We start from the raw sequence: 19,757 nt of genomic DNA, 5'->3' as shown, positions 1-19,757 counted from the left end.
ACATGGACTGTCTTCTATGCAAAGCTCAATCGCATTCTAGCTCTAAACCTTTCACAAGGTACTACTGGTAATAGGCGCCTATCTCTTTTTATTTTGTTTTTTTTACCCTATTTTACACAAATTGATTGTACTAAAAAATAAAATATGTATCATTGTGGCTAGTATGGAAAATGTGTATTTAATTACTACTGTAGTCATCATAATTTGAATTTGATTGCAGGATTACTCAATTTTAAGTCATTAAAAAAATAAGAACATAAGTTATGAACAAGAGGTGCCATTAGGTCCAACAATACCACTCTGTTTTTTAGTATTTTATTTATCCCAGCAGTCTTAAAGGATCCTAGTTACCCTCTGCCCTTCTTTCCAACTGTGTCTCCTAGTCTTAATCAATATATCCAATCATATAAGATTTTATTAAAATGATGTATTTTATTTTTCTGATTTGGGGGGAGGTGTACAATTTACAGGTATAACATAACGAGCCAAGAAAAGCATAGAGTAGTAAAAGTCACTGCGGCTTAGAAAACTGCATAAAAGAAGCGAATTTCCCTTTGCGGCTGCACAGTTAAATATTTGCAGAATGTTACCTGTTTGCAGTTTAGTTTCCTTTTTTACATTCAAAGGTGGGGTGGCAGAAATATCTTCAAAAACCTCGGTGTGACAGCAGGGTCTGGGCAGCTCCAGGAGCTACAGCTCTGCTTATTTCTTTTGCTTTCAATTAAAAAACTTATTACTGCTTAAAAAAAGGGTAGTCTTCTGCATAGTCTTTAAGCTTCTTCAGAGGCACATCAAGAAATTGTGCATTTCTTTGAATTGTTACCATTAGTGTCAATTCTGGTTTTCTCTGTGGAACAAAAATAAATAGAAATATCAAAGCAGATTATTATATACAGTGCTCCCTAGTTTTAATTCCAGGAATAGGACCGGGGCCAAACTGGCACTAGAGTGAGGGATGACAGTATAACAAGGTTTTTTTTTGTGTGTTTTTTTTTTTTTTTTAAATAAAGACTTGTACCATAGCACAGGAAACCCATTGAGTGATGATGTAACCGCACCTAGTGGTCTGGAAGTGTGAGACAAGCTATGAAACATTCTTTTACACCCGATGTGGTCAAGCATTTGCAGAATTGGAAACTTGTCTTTCCGAAAGAAGACTCCATCCATCAATCTCATATGTTACCAGTTCAGCCAGTTAAATAGGTATCTCTGCCCACAAACCCCTGTCGTTTCTTTGTTTGGTCCTCCTCCCTGCCTCCACCCTGCAGCGTGCCTTGTCTAGGGGGAAGGTGGCCCCAGGTGCCACTTGTCCTGCCTGGGGACCGAGCCATTCTTAATCACTGTATTGCATTCATCTAGCTCGGCCAGCATAGGGGCGGCTATCGAGCGCCAATGGATAAGGTCATGGGCCATTTGTAATGTGAATGTATTATGTATCTGTTGGTTATCATGTTCATGTCGGGCATAACTGTTTGCCAGTTGTTCATGTGCCATCAGGCATATCTTTCACAACCAATAAACTGTTATTTTTATAACTAAGTGGATGTCTTCTTTCTGAAAACACCTTTATGTTATTTTTAAAGCAGTTGTTGGTTTTATGACTTGCACATAATAAAATTAAGATTTCACTTCTGCACCCACATCCAGTCAGGGCATGCTAGCGGGGGAATGCAGGGATGCTCACATTGACACGGCCAGTGCTACATGGTCTGTGTCTGTGTAAAAACAAAGGACTTCAGTGACAGCGCTGCACCTTTTACTGGCATTCATTTTCCACCAAAGGGTTTCCTGTATTACTACCTATTGATAAAACAAGATATATTCAGTTAGGGCATCCCTGATATCCTTTGAGAGAGAGAGGTCCACAGAGATGGTGCATGATTTAATTGCAATATGTTGGTATTAAAACGATATGCAAGTGGTATTTTTTGTGTAAGAGTAATTCTGGAATGAGACTCACCAGCCATGCTTTTACATCCTATTGAGATCAAACTTTCATATAAAACTTTCCCAGGGTTTTCAGTTGCAACCAAGGCTCCATGTAACCAGATAAGCAGCATCCTGTTTCCGTGTTCGTGGTAACTCTTTGGACCTAAAATTAAGACATTGTCTCATTATTCAAGCTAGCAAAGCTTCACATTACTAACACAGTAGGAGGAAAAGCTATTCCGCTACTCCATAGTCAGGAGCAAAAATGTATAAACATCAGTTTGTATGAAATGTTTATCAGTTTGACTTACAGTACTGTTTTTTACGGTTTTAATCTAGACGGAGGGTCACCTTATAGCTTGTTCTGCAAATTCTTAGTAACACAGTCAAAACTGCTGTGTGTATCTTTCTTTAATCTTCATATTAAAGCAAGGCACTGGTATCAAACATGCAGTTCCAGATGGAGAATGCATTATGATCACAGTGGGAAGACCTTGCAAGAGACCTGTACTGCATATGTTGTACCGGCAGCAGGATTGCTGTATGCAGTGCTAACATCAGGGCTTAGCTCCTTGAGTGTGCTTGGCATGCACATGTGTCATCACATCGGCATCCTTTGAGTGGGATCTGGGAGTCCAAGATGCATCAGATCCCCAAAATATACAACAACACTGCCATCAGCAGTGAAACTGCAGATTGCTTTGTTACATTTCCAGTAGCAATGGGTTCAAACCAATTTACTGGCCCAGTAATTTGTCTAAGGTAAATTCTAATTTAAGTTGTGATACATAGCTTACTGCAGGATGGGTTAGTGGGGGAAATTTTCTTGAACTTAACTGCCTCCTTGAACTAATTTAAGCATTTTCCACCCATAATCATACACTATCACAACCTTTCTAACCAATCAGTAGATTGTTACAATGCACTACTGATATACTTTTGATTTCAGTAGCATATGAAACAAAACTACATTACTATGGCAACCAGTGAAACAATTTGAGAAAATAACATGTCTAGATGTGTTCTAGAAGTATCCTGGAATTAAAAGCAAAGGAAAAGGAACAGAACCCATTTTAAGGTCATTTCCTATAAAGTCATAGTGTATACTGAGCATCAGAAGAAACGTATCACTATTATAACACATTTATTTTTGGGAAAAAATAAGGTCTATAAATGATGGACATTGACAAAATGCTTTTGGTTTCTTTTTAATCACGCAATATTTCATCCTTGAACATGACACACTTGAGTGACTGACTGAAGCATATGCACTTAATCACCTAATTAGTGAGACAGTTGATTGGACACTGGATATGGAGTGATTTCAGCTGTTGAATTGCAAGCTTGAATAAAAGCAATAAGAAAATCACAGCAAAAAAACAATATGCCATGTCTGTCAAAAGAGCAGCGCCTTTGTGCAATCGACATGTTGGAGGCTGGCCTAGGGCAGCATACTGTGGCTCGCCGTCTTGGATGCTCACAGCCAGCAATTTCAAACCTGACGAGACGGTATAACCAGACACACTCTGTCAATGACAGGCCACGAACTGGGAGACCAAGAGTCACAACACCTCCCCAAGATAGACAGATCATTTTGCAGCATCTTTGTGATGTCAATACAATAAAAAGTCACTGCACCTGCTCTAAAACAGAGTTTGTCATTTTTCGATCACATCTTTTGAATTTTATCCAAATGTAAATGATGGTTCTTTTAATGCTCAAATATAAGTGATACATTTCTTTTGATACTCAAATATAAGTCATAAGTTTCTTTTGATGCTCAGTATATAATAGTGATTGTGCTTAATTGTAGCGAAATATTCCTAATTCTAATAAAAGACCAGGTTTGCCTCGTTGTTTATGTCGAATTTGGAATGTCTGTCTCCTTGTACACTGCACTTAAAAACACAGTCTTACTTAATTTACAAACTATTAGTAAACCTGTGCATTTCCTTAAATGTGGGTGACCAGATCAATTCCAAATGTGTGTATACTGTTCTGTATGAAACTCTTGCGGTTTATCACTTGTTTCGGTTCATTGAATGCAGTTCTTTGAAAGCCTTCCTGTTCAATAATATTTTTGGCAGTGTGCTGGATATGCAGATCCCACCTGTCCACTGTTCCTCGATTGCTGCGATCTGCGAGTCTGTAAACTGCCAGTGGTATGCCAGTCTCTTCCAGTCTTGAGGCTTGAATTGGTTGTAGGCCAGGTCCCAGGCCACACTGCGCATCTGCTTGTTCTCTGTCCTGTGGTCCAGTTTAAATGTCAGGGTCGACTCAATTTGAAGGGTTTCATTAGACTCTGCATTTGCCTGGAAGGATATTCAAATCTAGTTATTTTCTGCCGATTCATTTTGACAAACGATGCCCAGTTTAGATTCATATTAAGTTATGTGGAACGAAACGCTTATCACATTAAGGCACATTGACTGATCTTTCCAAAGTGCTGAAGACCAACACAAAATTCCATATGAGTCATCTTGCTCATTAAAGCGCCATTATTTTCATACACTTGACAGTGAAACTTATTCACAGAGAAAAGTTACAGGGCAGTAGCATTAAGAAAATATTTCAGCCATTGACGATAAATTCTGCTCTGAAGGCTCTTATTCATTTTTAATTAGTTATACAGTCTGAATTACAAGGTTGTTAAAAAAAATCAGTCGGCAATACTAACCAAAATGAAGGATTCCTAACCAGTTTGAAAGGATGTAATCTGATGACTTGTGATCCATGTGAAAATGTTAAATCTGCTGATTTTAATATTATGATGGATGGAACCCTCGGAGACCAGTAGTGGCCATACTGAGCAGTCAATGCAGTCAAACATATCAATTTCAGCTACAGGGCTGTATAGTCTTGTAGTCCATCACTCCCATGTTTCTGCTGTCAATGATTTTTTTTTTTCACAGCAGCATTTCAAAGTGGTACTAACATTAGAACTTTAAATCCATCTCTGTATTTAATAGAATGGGTATCAATAGAACTTTAAGACAAGACTTTAAAGGGTACATAAGGACCTTTTATTTTATTATGTTACATGTTCCCATGAGTTGCTACAACTTTTTACATAAGGTGTGTGTATTTTTTTAAAAATGGACCCACGTGGACCTCTCAGTCAGAACTACATATCCCATCATCCTCCTGCTTACTGGTAAATCCATCTGAGTTACATTTGTGAGCAAGAGGATGATGGGTTCCGAGAGGTTCATGCAGGTACATGGGAAGCCATCTTGAGGCAGGGAATGCAATTTAAAAGTTTAAAAAAGTGGTCAAAATGTTAAAAAAAAAAAAAACACACACACACCTTATGTAAACAGTTGTAGTAACACATGGGAACATGTAACACAATAAAATAAAAAGGTCCTTATGTACCCTTTAATGTATGTGTTGAAATATAGTACATTATACAATGGATCAGACATCTCAGTACCACTATTTCAACAGGTGAAACCGTCATTTTCTTTACTTCTTGTAAAAATCCCTGCTTAAAGTTGATTTACCTTCTTCCATTTAAAGTATCTTTCTGCTTTGATGATCATGTCAACAATATTCACGTAGTTTCCTCTTCCTGCCACAGCCAATGCAGTCTTACCTTGCTATGAAAACCAAAGTGAGAAAAATCAGACCAAGCTGGGCCAAACCAAGCTGGGCCAAACTGCTGTCAGAAAATAAACAGCCCAACACCAATTCAAAAACAACAACTCTGTTAAAATGATTAAAAAAAAAAAAAAAAAAAAAAAAAAAAAAAAAAAAAAAAAACTGTGTTTGTGTAAGTTAGTCATTAACAAAAAGAATTTTTCTTTTTTTTTCTGAATATTGTAAGGAAATTGCCAAACTTATAACAGAACTCTGTGCTGGGTCATATCTTAGCTATGAATCAGGCTTTAAACCAGCCATTCATTTACAGGTGACTGAAAGAAATAACATGATATCTCAAGAAATCTCATGCTGATGAATAGAATGCCAGTAACTCGTATGTGAAAAATGTGATGTTTGATCAAAGGCTCTAGAAGGCAGGAAAAAATGAGAAATCGGTGCTTACCCAGTAAAATTGTAAGTGTAACAAATATAAAAAGTATAAATGACTTTATAGAATGGCTGGTCTTAAATATTATTAGTTATAGTTACCTCTAGACGTTCCAATAATGAAGGTGGAAACACAGCCCCCCTAGCTTCAAAAAACATCTGTTATAAAAAATCTGCAATTCAATTCAATTTTTCCTATTTTTCTAGCCGCCCGCTACCCTTTGTGCAGTAATGAATTATCGAATTAGAGACAGAGGAAACGGTAATTGAAGCTGAAGAATTATTTTGCTGTGTGTGCCAGTTTAGATTTATCAGGTGCAAAGCGTAATAAGTGGGAAGGACATTTAACCATACAGGATCACAAACAAATGCTGTCTTCTGTGAATAATGCCGTGTCGGTCTTCATTTATTTCTTCCAAGGTGATCTCACAACCGTCCAGACTAAACCCCCAGCTGCCCCCCCCCCCCCCCCCCCCCCCTTGTCTTGGATAGAAAGATCTGCACCAGCTTTCAGTATCATTCCCACAATGTCTGCTTTCCCGAGCTCTGCAGCAATGTGCAGAGCAGTTTGATTCCTCTGAGAAAACAAAGTTCATTTTTATGCATTTTTGATTTTATAATCATTACAAAAAAGCAATTGGATTGTAAGTATAAAATAAAGAATAAACCAGCAGCTATGTTATTTATTGCATTAGAATATTATATTCAAACAGCTGGTTTCACAGAACCTGTTAATCTAATTTGACATCTGATTAGGTAAGGCAGTCCAAGATTATTGATATTCAGGGTCTGTGAAGCCAGCCCAAAGGTGGATGTCTTACCAGTTTTGGCAATAAGCAGCTTTTGTCCTGATCTCACTGATACTTACACTATCAGTAATATTAATATCACACCCAGACTCTATGAAGGTGTGTATGACAGGGATGTGGCAATTGGCAGCTGCCAAGTGAATCGGTGCCAATTTTTGCTGGAAAGGAAATCAGACAGAAGAATTAAAGTGAGTAAAATTATACCCCACCCCCCACTGCCCTGGAGATCAGAATGCAGGCCTATATATTTGTTAAACTTGGGAGAATCGTCCACTATAAAAAATAAACCTAACAACTAAATATTAGTCTTTTAATATAAAATGACATAATCTATCCTAACTATCATTATCCACTCATCTTTTGAAATTTGTAACCAAACATCATTGATCATGAGTGAACTGGGCGATGTATTCCTCAAGACTGACTCAGGAGTGAACTGGGCGATGCATTCTCAACACTGACTCAGGAGTGAACTGGGAGATGCATTCCTCAAGACTGACTCAGGAGTGAACTGGGAGATGCATTCTCAACACTGACTCAGGAGTGAACTGGGAGATGCATTCCTCAAGACTGACTCAGGAGTGAACTGGGCGATGCATTCTCAACACTGACTCAGGAGTGAACTGGGAGATGCATTCCTCAAGACTGACTCAGGAGTGAACTGGGCGATGCATTCTCAACACTGACTCAGGAGTGAACTGGGAGATGCATTCCTCAAGACTGACTCAGGAGTGAACTGGGCGATGCATTCTCAACACTGACTCAGGAGTGAACTGGGCGATGCATTCCTCAACACTGACTCAGGAGTGAACTGGGCGATGCATTCTCAACACTGACTCAGGAGTGAACTGGGCGATGCATTCCTCAACACTGACTCAGGAGTGAACTGGGCGATGCATTCTCAACACTGACTCAGGAGTGAACTGGGAGATGCATTCCTCAAGACTGACTCAGGAGTGAACTGGGAGATGCATTCTCAACACTGACTCAGGAGTGAACTGGGCGATGCATTCTCAACACTGACTCAGAAGCGTTCGCCTGCAGAAAAAAACAAATCTCCTGCAGCAATGCTAGTTTTCTGGAGAACATTCCCAAGTAAAAGTTAAGGAAAAAGGAATGTTCCTAGTTGGTTTACCTGTTATGTATGAATAAAAAGGGGTTTCTGCAATACTTTCAATGTGAACAGGTAAATGGATACAAGTTAAGTTTCCTGATCGCAACATCAATGGTCAGTTGAAATGTTAAAATAGGAACTGTTCTACACTGACTTACAAGTTGGAGGGATGACGTTCCAATACAAATCCCTGTACACCAGACAAATACTTTTTCTGTCTGTAGCAGGAAAATTAATTTTAGACATACTCACATCATTCAGACTGTTCATGTCAGCTCTGTTATCAATTAGAAGTTTCACTAAGGAAGCATGGCCACTTTCTGACACTCCATGTAACACATTGTTGCCATTCTGGAGAAAACAAATAACCAGGCAGTTTAATATTTAGAATTTAAGATTCATTTTCATCAGGAACAGCCATTGGGTGACATTGTTCAGAACATGACTGTAAATATTATTTAGGATTTTCTTTCCCATTTTAGTTACTTGTTGTTGGAGCACAAAACAATGTGCTTGCGTGCGTGCATGCGTCTGTAAGTGATTCAATATTTAGCTCACTTGTTTCTTTGTGTTTCTGTTCTAAATACAAATACAAATCGGGATCGGGTTTCCACCTGTCCCTGTTTTCCCTTGAGGAAGGTGTCCCGGAAATTCAATACGCCTTCCCAGGACGCTAAATGCCAGTACTATAAATTAGATACATCAGGATACAATATTACTGCAACTGACTCACAGTATGAATGGGTTGTCAGTTCTATAGTAGTAATTTTGTCAATGTTTCCTATTGGATGAACAGGGATTTCTAAAGGGAGTTTATACTTTGAACAGCTCCCCTTCTATTCGGCGATCCTGTTCTTTTGTACCTCAGAGGTGGCACCCCTAACTGTAATGGTCCTACTGAGTCTCTGAAAGAATGGGTGCATTGTCAAGTTCAGCAGTGTGACGAAACCACTGAGTCTGAAACACCCTCGCGATGCCTGGCTTAAACCAGTGATTTAGGGATTAAAAATAAGCAGAATAGTGATTTTATATTTATCATTTTATAATCTAATGAAAACAGATAAGGAAGAACGTATAAAATAAAATAACCATTACGTATTATATTTCCTGATCATTCTCAACCGAGATTAGAAGCGCCACCTGCAGGTGTTCAAGACCAGTGAATTTAGACACTCCCAATGTGATAGACTGGTGGAGACCCTCATCCTCCCTGCTTGACCTCTAGCCACTACTACAGTCGTTCTCACGTCCTGTCACTATAAAGTAACTTCAGCTGTCATTGAGTGGATTCATGTTTACACTCTTCTACTAGTTCAGGTGTCTGCAATCACTCAGAGTGGCTCTGGTTGCTGCTGCTCCCACACTGAGTGACTGTCCTCCTTCTCTAAATCAGCCTTTATCTGACTTTTAGCTTATCTGCAGAGCCCAGGTCTGAACAGCTTTCCTCTTTCCATTGCAATCAGGTTTGAACCGTGTCTAGTGGGCGGGGCTGTGCAGTCCCAGCACTTAGTTAGGAGGCTCCAGAGAAGCTCAGAGCAGCTCAAAGCCAAATGTAGAGACAAATAATAACAAGTCAATATTAGATAACCAAAACCTAGAACCACTTGGCATGATCGCAAACGCCCCCAAAAATGACTGACGTTTACACTTACCTTTGTCACAATGTTGACATCACATCCCGCTTCCAGCAAGACTTCCACGCATTCATAATACCCTCCTTCAGAAGCCAAATACAGTGCAGTCTTGCCAGCCTGCATGGTGTTGTACACGAGGGGAACAGGCCAAAGACAACAAGAGTGGAAACATGTTCAGAAACTGAAAGATGCGGAGTAAGAAAACGGATGGTGGCTTTTTACCCTTTTAATAATGTGCTTTATAACTACAAAAATGTAGGTCATTTGCTACGTTGTGAGAGTTTTGTTTTTTAGAAACAGAAGTCACATTTATCATGATTTTATTTGTATTTATTTATTTGGCCCTACATAACACTGAATGCAGCTGAATGTGATGAATATGGATTTACAAACTTCAAGTACATATTCATCTGGTTACTGTAAATATTGAACAACTGTACAAATTCACATACCTCATTTACTGTATTTCTCTCCTCCTCAAAGCTGTCAAGCAGCAGCTTTATAACTTCTATATGCCCATTTTTAGCCGCAAGATGTAATGCAGTATTATCATCCTGAAATAAATACAAAAAATATACATACGCACAGTCCAGTCCAGTGCCTGTATTATTGTCCTCGACTTGTGTGAAAAGGGCACCTCATCATTCCTATTTCCCACATCGTATGTTTTTAGAACTTGATTTTTGAGTCTATTTTGAAAAGTTGTACCACAGTGTAAAATTCCAGAAAATCAAAGGTTTGAGCCCCTACCACATTGAACACACCAGTGAGACTGACTGTCTGCAACAGAGATCCAATCACCTGCAGCTAGACACCTCAATGACGGATCACAATTGCTTTGCAGCAGGCTAATTAATGAAGAATGAAGAGGGTCTGTTTTTGCACTTCTTTGAAGCTTGCAGATTACACACCTAGTGTCTCGGGGTCTGTTTCCCACATTTGTGGATCCTGCTGCCTGTGGCATGTTAATTTCAGATGGATTGTTACAGATGGGTGAGCTGTGTTCATTAGCCTGTACTTTATTTTATGAACACTCTCTGAATGTAACATTGTATAATGGTATTGTACAGTATCTCATATCAGGTTAGGTTCTGTCACAACATTGATAACTTAGAACACAACAAATATTCCTACTACTCCTTGAATTCGTGTATGTTAGTTCTGACTGAACTATTAATGCAATGCCATTACAGACTGTAGAGTACAATGATTGAGTTTAATGACCTGGTCTTTCTCCTTGGTGGACAGCTTGTATTCTTCTCCCATCATCATCTCCACCATTTCCAGACAGCCATGCTCAGCAGCCAGGTGAAAGGGCTTCTTGTTTGACTAGAACAGTAAGCAAGAGCTTGTATGTACAGGACATCCATTTAGCCAGGAGGAATAGTGAGGACCTGAACCACCAGCGTGTTCAGTCAGCTACTGTATTTTATTGATGGATACTTGGACTCATATCTCCACATTCTTTACCTTGTCAGGTTTATCCAGCTGCTTCATCTGCAAGTCATCAATAATGTATTTCACAATATCAGTGTTGTCATTCAGAGCGGCGCAGTGCATGATATTCATCCCGTCCTTCAAGAGAGAAAGCACAATATGATTTATATCTTCAGAAGGGCTGAATGAAGAACGTACTGAGCAGATGTCTATCGATTGCTATTGAACTGGTGTACAGCATATGAGGGCTGGGGTCAGAGTCAATAGCATAATTCTAATATATATTGAAAATAATAAAAAGACTGTGTTGAACTGTGGAGGAATGAATTGTAGTGTTGCTGGTGAAGCATGGGCTCATAGCAGGCTTTTAATACATGTACGTGTTTCTGTTAAGAGAGTAAAAAAGACATTTAGTTTTTACTATGACTATGGCTACTAATGCATTATGACGAATACATATGAACTGGTCTGCTGTGGACAGAGTACTAACATCAACAAAATATTCAATGGATTCTGTTACTAATTTAGCAGGGTTATGTCAATACTTGGAACCTTTCCTGGCGGTTGTGTCAAATGAAATTTGCAAATAATATCTGACAGTATTTCAAATTGCCCTGACTCAGTGCATTATTATTTTAAAAACCTAGAGTAAATATTGTCTGTATTCAAGTCAACAACCAGGGAACTGACCAATGAGGAGCAGCTTCCCTTGCACACCTTCAGTAACAACGGCGGTATCAAAATACCCGGACCTGTACAATAAAGGACACAGCAATTCTAGACACATCAATAAGGGAGAACAGCTGGCAGTCCATTTCCAGGGAACTGGATATAGCTGGTGTGTGTGATTTGTGTAGCTTTACTGAAGTAAGTATTCTGAAAGATATTATTTATTCTTCATTGTTATTGGCTGTATAACAGGACTATCATACGTGAGATTTTTCCAGCTGATAATGCAAACAGAGGAGAGTCGGTTATCACACTGCGCATGCCTGTCACCAGTGGTGTAAAAGGTAGTGTTGCAGTGAAAGTACAGTTTTATCACAGGACAAATCACATCACGTCAGGTGTGTGGAGACCTTAATTAACACTGCAACTTTAGATTTTTTTGTTAAAATCTTTTATCATTTAACAAACAAATTAGAACATGACATTGAAAGCAGAGACTGTACATTGTTATGTTTAATTGGTTTAAGCTTGAACATATTGCAGGAGTCCAGCAGTGGTCGACACCAGGCATCTCTAGCTGGAAAGTGAGGACAGTCTATTGAATTTCACTGTATTATGGGGAGTTTTGGGTCCTGTTTTTAGGGATAAACATCATTAGTGCGTTGTAGGTTTGCCACTTATACATTCTTTCTGAAAATTTATGTGGTTGAACCATCAACCAAAATATTCAAACATTTGGCCTCCTCTTGATCTTAGCAACACACACCAATACGGCAGGCATTTGGGCTCCCTGACTTCAGTCACATACTATATAAATATGTTAGTGCAAAGCAAACTCTTACTAAGTTTAAAGCTTTCTGTTCTGCACCAGCTTGCACTAGCAGTGTCATGATGTCCAGACATCCAAACCACGCAGCGAGGTGAAGAGCTGTTATTCCATGCTGAAAAAAATAAAACAAAATTAAGAAGTGTTTTAAACAGCTTCTTAGAGGATTACAATGGTGAAATCAATAAATGTCATCATTGCGGCTGACAATAACATTTTATAAGTTCTTGTAGTGAGCCCATGAGGTCATTTGAGTAGTTGAACAAAGCACGATGTATAGTAGACCACTTTTAAGAATGTATATGTTCATTAAGAGTAAGAGTTGTTGCAATAAAGTACCATTGCACAGAATAATCAGTGTGTGAGTTTCACTAAATACACAACATTATCCTTTTAAAAAAACTCATTTTTTTGTGGGATATTTATGTGGCCCGGTCAGCCAGAGCTGGGGACTTATTCAGACTAGGGACACACCTTACAAAAAGCATTGTAGAAAAGCTGTTGTATGAAGTTGGCATGAAGGAGCGGTCAGCTGCTAGTGCCCTTGTACCTTGTCAGCAATGTCCACTCTAGCTTTCCTTCTTAACAGGAGCTCCACAGGTTCCTTGTGCTTTCCAGCAACTGCAAAATGGAGTGCTGTGCGGCCATTCTAAAAATAAAATATTCAGATTCTTGAAAAGAAGGATGAAGATCAACATGTCTATCAAGAACCTACAATCTAACAAGAGGAGGAATCTGATCATGGGTTTCCTTATTGTTCCTTGTTTGTATATTCAACATCTCTGAACATTGGTACATGCATGTTGATCTGATGAAAGTCTGCTGTTTTTTTCTTAAACTGAAATTAATTGGTTCTTTTCATTATAATTAGGCTCCTTGAATTTGCGACGTCGGGGTGACAAAGAGGAGAGAGTGTGGCAATGTTTACTGTATGTCTGTTTTAACCTTATTTAAATCGCAATGTTTTTTATAAAATGTCTTTAAAACATAAAAATTCTATAACACCGTCCAAAAACACTGTTGTTTTCTGTAACATGCCACATACAATAGTATATTATAAGACACTATAGTGCTTTGTTACAGTCCTGTAGTATTTTGCATATGGGATGACACTATCGTGCTTTGTTACAGTCCTGTAGTATTTTGTATATGGGATGACACTATCGTGCTTTGTTACAGTCCTGTAGTATTTTGTATATGGGGTGACACTATTGTGCTTTGTTACAGTCCTGTAGTATTTTGCATATGGGGTGACACTATCGTTCTTTGTTACAGTCCTGTAGTATTTTGTATATGGGGTGACACTATCGTGCTTTGTTACAGCCCTGTAGTATTTTGTATATGGGGTGACACTATCGTGCTTTGTTACAGTCCTGTAGTATTTTGTATATGGGGTGACACTATCGTGCTTTGTTACAGTCCTGTAGTATTTTGTATATGGGGTGACACTATCGTGCTTTGTTACAGCCCTGTAGTATTTTGTATATGGAGTGACACTATCGTGCTTTGTTACAGTCCTGTCGTATTTTGTATATGGGATGTCACTATAGTGGAGAGAAGTTTTGTCTCAATTTGGATATTTCCTAGACAATTTACTTACAACGTTCCTTGCATTGATGTTAACGTTCTTTTCGAGAATTTTCATTGTCGGCACATCATTTCTTCTAGCAGCTTCAATGAAGTCCCTCTCAATCTGTAATACTGTAATGGGACACATTTAAAGTGTGGTTGATGTTTGAATCCCTCATAAAAAGAGAATGGTTCTGTCATAGTGTTAAAAGAAAATGAATCACTTGGGGCAGGGGAAACGCTTGATTTACATTTCCTACAGCACGCCCTAACAACACTGAGCTGTGTCACTTCCTTCAACACCTGATACTCCCTGGAGTTCTCCCATCCAACTCTATCCAGGCCCAACTCTTTTTTCTGAGAACTACTGTTATAAAATAAGATCGGATGAGCTGGTCTGGTTTATATGAAGAGGAAGCCTGTGCCACCAGTTCTAGGAGAGACCGACAGGGAAGCTGGTAATGCTGAAATGCTCTTGCCAGTGTTCTTGATTTTCTAGTAGTTTTGTTGTGTTTGAAGAACCCTTATCATGTATGTAACTACTCTTTTTCTTAATAAGATACACTTAGCTGTCAAGGTACTCGTTATTCCATTAAAATACAAGAAGACAAAGAGTAAGTAAGGGGTTCTGAAACTATAACGTTATACATCCCCACATGTTGCGTTTAAACTGTTTAAATAATGTACCTGTCATTTTTCTTTTTATTGTTAACATCCTCACAACCTTTTACACTTCTTTAAAGTCTGTTTCAAAGCTCTTTTCAAAATGTCCGCTCTAGTGCACTGGGGTTTGAGATCTGTTCTCACAATAAATCACTGCAGGAAAAAAAAAAAAACCAAAAACATAAGAACTGCTCTGGCTTTTCTGTTCTGTACCATATCATGGATCATTATTGCTGTTGCCTGTTTCACAGTGTGGGCAATAATCCTCACGCTATCAGTGTACTGGAGCGGACATTTTGAAAAGAGCTTTGAAACAGACTTTAAAAGGTTATAAAATGTAAAAGGTTATCAGGATGTTACCAATGAAAAGAAAAGTGACAGGTGCGTTATTTAAACAGTTGTAGCAGCACGTGGGGACGTGCAACGCTGTATTTTTTGGAACCGCGCTACTTACTCTTTTAGGTCATTTTTATATCAAAAGACACACAGCAGTTACAGTTAAAGGAAGGCATTTAACTGCATTTAATTTCTGCTCTAAATCAACAACTCTCTGGTAAATTGTTACTGCAGGATTAGAGCAAAATGACAACAAGCAAATTAAGACACTGAAAGCTCTGTTCGATACAAGGTGGTCCGCTCATGCCCAGGCTACAAAAGCACTTTTTTCTGAATTATGCCAATATTCAGGAATCTCTCCAAAAGCAAGCTGATGGTCCAAATCAGAATCCAAACACACGCAGTGATGCTCGATCTCTCTACATGAAAATGGGAAGGCTGGAAAACGCGTTTTTTTGCAACCTCTGGAACACAGTTCTGCAGAGATTTCAAGTAACAAATAATGCACTTCAGGCTGTGAAGCTTGACATGGGGTCTTTAAAGGATAGTGTGGCTGGTCTATGAGCTCAGTTTGACAGCTTTGAAACAACAGCTAAACAAGTGACATCGCAAGTTTCTCAACAGTATAAATCAGAAAAGAACCGTGAACTGAAGAAGAAAAAACAACAGGACGAGTTCGGGGAGGCGGACTGTAAAAGCTGACAGGCCGAGCGAAGTTTTGCGTGGATGTTTTCATCGTTGTTATTGACAAACTTGTAGCAGAGTTGCAACACAGGTATGACGCATACAAAGACTTATGTGCCAATTTTGGATTTCTGACCAATCTGAATCATCTGTTAATCTACAGCAATGACTTACAGGAGGATTTTGAGGATGAAATGGTACGATCTAGCGAGTTTACATGTAGCCCTGCTGCAAATTTCTCTATTCCTTTAAATAAAAATGTTGTATTTCTTGTAACATAGTTAGAATGCACCAGAATCACATTTACTAGTTTGCCACACCTAAACACAGTTCTATTTGACAGGTTTCCGCTCTGAACCAAATCAGCCAACAGGTAGTGGAATTTGGGGGTGGGACTTAGCATTTTGATTGGGTTTGTGCGAGAGAGCGAGAAAGGAGGTTCGAGAGAGTGCGAAGGAACAGACGCAACGTGAGGGAGTGAAGGAAGAGTTTAATAGTAAATATTATCTGAACGGTATATTTTGTACTTTATTAGCAGAGTATAAGAGGCTAATATATTTCAGTAAACCAAACGTTTTCTGTAGACAGTCACCATTTTATGGTATAGTTGTTTTTGTTTGTATGGTATAGTCTTTTTTTGGAACTGCTGCCGAGACCCAGATAGCGCTCGGGGTGACCAGGAGAAAGCCCCGAGTACCTCTGGCCACGTTGGAAAAGAAGATTTATCAGCTGTCGTTGTGTTTATTGTGTCCTTCTACGAACTTAACATGGAAGCAAGAAACGGAACGGTGTTGCTAGTCGTGGGTACTTGAGTACACGTGTGTGCATGTGTGTGTGGGCCCACTGTAGTGCAAGAGTTTAGTTATTTTGCATAGCAACGCATATTATTTAAGAGTGAATATATTATTTGTAATATTGATTGTATGTTATTTATTTTAATACCTAGCCTTTGTTTATTGTGTGTTTATGTTATTATTGAAAATACCTTATTACTGCGCATTTATTTGAGTAAATTGTTTACTTATTTCTGTTGGTGTGTGTTGTGTGAGTGGATACTGGGATTAGTATTTGATAATAATTCCTATTAAAGGGTGCACGTGTATTTAGATGTCCCTTACATAGGTGGAGGCACCGCATTAAAGAAACAGTACACATATATTTCTAACAGACCAATTATAATTTAAATAAGTATTGGGAACCCAGGCCTCGTCGCTTACAGTGAGTTAGGTGTTGTGTACTCCAGACACTAACAGGAGTGGGAGGGGCGTTACATACAAAAGACGAGGAAAACATATCTGCAAAGAATCTACTTCACGTTTTAAGACATTGGAGTCTGCAGTTTGTATTTACAAATGTAGACATTGTTTTACAGATTTTTTGACACTGTCAGTAACTAACGCTGGAGGAGAACGATCGTTTTCAAAACTGGCGCTAATATATATATATATATATATATATATATATATATATATATATATAAGCTTAGGACAGGCATGGATCAGATGAGACTGAATAACTTGACACTATTGTCAATTGAATGTGACTTGCTTCGTCAGCTGGATTTCAATGATTCATCATTGAAGATTTCTCAGCCATGAAGAGCAGAAAGAAACTAATGTAACAGTTGTTCTAAGGTAAGAAGTACTTTTAATGAACTATATTAATGTTTTAACACTGAAATGTAATTACAGAACTGCATTATGTTAGTTGAAACGTAAGTGTTAATAGCCCTGGTGCCACAATTATGATATTTGTTTAAACCGGGTAAAACAATTACATACAGTGGGCCCCACAACATTTAGTATCCCCAGGCCCACGGCGGAGTTAATCCGGCCCTGAACACCACATGCGTTGTCATCGTAGATCAATATATTCCTGCAGTGTGAGTGAGTCAATGTCGCTGCCATGTGGTCCTGCCTTTGACAAACACTAAGCGGGTGTTGGTTTATTTAAGATAAAATCTTGTGAAAAGTAAATAAGCCAAAAGGTGTGTGAGAAAGAGACGAGAGGAGACGGAAATGGAACAAAAGTAAAAATAACTGATAGGAGTACTGGAAGCTCCAGCAGTTATTTTTGTTTATTATTTTATTTTGCTCTGTCAGTGTTGTTTTTGTTCAACCTTTTATTTTATTGTTGTGTTTAATAAACTTGGCACTGCCGCACCTTCGCATGCCTTGTCTGTTTATGTTCCTGCATCTGGCCTGATGTCACCACACATACATCTGTGTCACGATCTCATATTGTATTTTAGTAGTATGCATTTAACTGTAGACTATACTGTATTTAGATATTGTTTGTAACACTTGTAAGTTGCCTTGGATAAAGGCATCTGCCAAATAAACCAATAATGATATAAAATCAACACGTTTTTTTACACAAGAAACCAAATACTGTAAGTCATAACATTTGCTACTTACACATCTCCTTGTTGTCGAAGCTTTTGTCTGAGTCTGATTCATTATCATTGTGCAGAATCTTCTCTTTCAATACCTTCACATTATCAGCTTTCACCCAGTTCTTTGGGTTTAGATTTTCCTTTTTTAAATCAGAAATTTTCTTCATTTTGTCTCTTAAAGTTGAAGCCACTTCCATGGTGGAGTGCTGGCTGTTAGCACTGCTACAATAGAGGTGCTGTACCCTCCCTTGTTCCTGGACCAAATGAGGTGAAACCTGTTCTGTAAACAGACACTGTGTTCACACCCATCAGAAACTTGCAAATAATCCTTTCAGCTCACCTCTAGTTTTTTTTTTTTTTTTCTCCCTGCAGTGCTCTGGTAGTGATTATTTCATTTTCTAAGTGTGCATCTCTGCAATGAACACAGACATCAATCACTCGCACAAGCCACTAAGCTACAGTATTTTATTAAATGCTGTAATTTGAAAATAATTTCAATTCTGCACAGAAGCCTATTTATGTAAGGGAGACACATGTGGATGTGCTATGTGACATCACTAGCCACTGGTTCTCTCAACAAGGGCCTTTGTCATTCACTGTCACTAATAATAGACCAGAGTTATAGCAAGGCAAGCACACAGCCTTTCAACATCACCTTTACAGTTCAGGAACTGGGAAGTCGGGATGAAAAATGTACCTAAATCAACCAAAATCAAGCTGAACAGAGACCTCCTTTTTGAATGCATGTTTGGGCTTTTTTTTAATTAATTGTAAAATATCAACTGGGGGAAACAAAATTGTTTTCTTTTGTTTTTAGGTTAAAATCTTTCTTAATAAGTTGGTGGTCTGCCAGCACTGAATTGAGGTGTATTTGTAGAACTTTGTGGAGAAGCCCAAATCTTCTCAATTTTCCAAAAATTGTAAGAAGCAACATAATGCGTTATTCTATATATATATTTGTATTCTATAAATATTTACATTTGTATGTAAAATCAAAACAAACAAAAAAAAACAGCGCTGGTGGATCCTGACATTTATAAAGCTCTGTTATTTAAAAGATGACTTGATTTTCATTGTTCTTCAAGTAGTTTAAAGTAAATAGGCTTTCAGGCAGCTGTTTTCTTCAAATTAAGATTGCTTTGAGATGTAAACAGGCCTTGTCCTGCTTTCAGTGGCTGATGATCGATATGAACTCTGACAAAGAGTTAATCTGAAAACAGCAGCAAAACACTGCAACTCTGTTCATTCTGTCGAGAAATGTCTGCTTTGAATTTAGTTCAAATCTTCCATTCAGCTCTGTATTACATGGTTACAAGTTCAGGTACAGTAATTCAGTATTCTGATATGGTGCAAGTTTAGATGTGGACTAGCTAGGCAGCAGATACCTGTTCCGACCAGATAAACTATAGATTAGTGATCTGTGGAAATGCATATTCCGCTCCTATGCTAGCCCAGCCTATTCAGCCTGTCTGGCACAGTGTATTTATTGAACTAAGCCCCTTAGTGTGAAATGCACTCAGCTCACTGTTGACTGAAGCAATGACACCCCACCTCTGCCTCGGTTCTTTTATGTGTTCTGTGCTTGGATGAGCTCCATGCAGAAGAAATACACAAGTGCAGTCACTAAGTATGGAAAAGTTACCAGGACTTCACCTACCCCCTA

The 19,757-nt window shown here is 38.5% G+C and overlaps 1 protein-coding gene across 1 annotated transcript; it reads right to left on the bottom strand.

Annotated features, from left to right (window-relative positions):
* Positions 1-759: 759 nt before the first annotated feature.
* On the bottom strand, positions 760-18,356 carry LOC121313547 (ankyrin repeat and death domain-containing protein 1B-like). Its single transcript, XM_041246226.1, has 15 exons — positions 18,117-18,356; positions 14,048-14,148; positions 12,998-13,096; positions 12,464-12,562; positions 10,986-11,090; positions 10,740-10,844; positions 9,968-10,069; positions 9,534-9,632; positions 8,134-8,232; positions 6,827-6,925; positions 6,437-6,535; positions 5,433-5,528; positions 4,040-4,241; positions 1,961-2,092; positions 760-847 (listed from the first exon to the last, which is right to left on the bottom strand). The coding sequence occupies exons 1-15, from the start codon at positions 18,289-18,291 to the stop codon at positions 792-794; spliced, it is 1,668 nt and encodes a 555-aa protein (XP_041102160.1). The 5' UTR covers positions 18,292-18,356; the 3' UTR covers positions 760-791.
* Positions 18,357-19,757: the final 1,401 nt, after the last annotated feature.

Source organism: Polyodon spathula, chromosome 1, assembly GCF_017654505.1.
Source record: "Polyodon spathula isolate WHYD16114869_AA chromosome 1, ASM1765450v1, whole genome shotgun sequence".
NCBI lineage: Eukaryota > Metazoa > Chordata > Actinopteri > Acipenseriformes > Polyodontidae > Polyodon > Polyodon spathula.
Note: the sequence above shows the minus strand (reverse complement) of the source record. Positions and strands in the feature narration are given on the sequence as shown.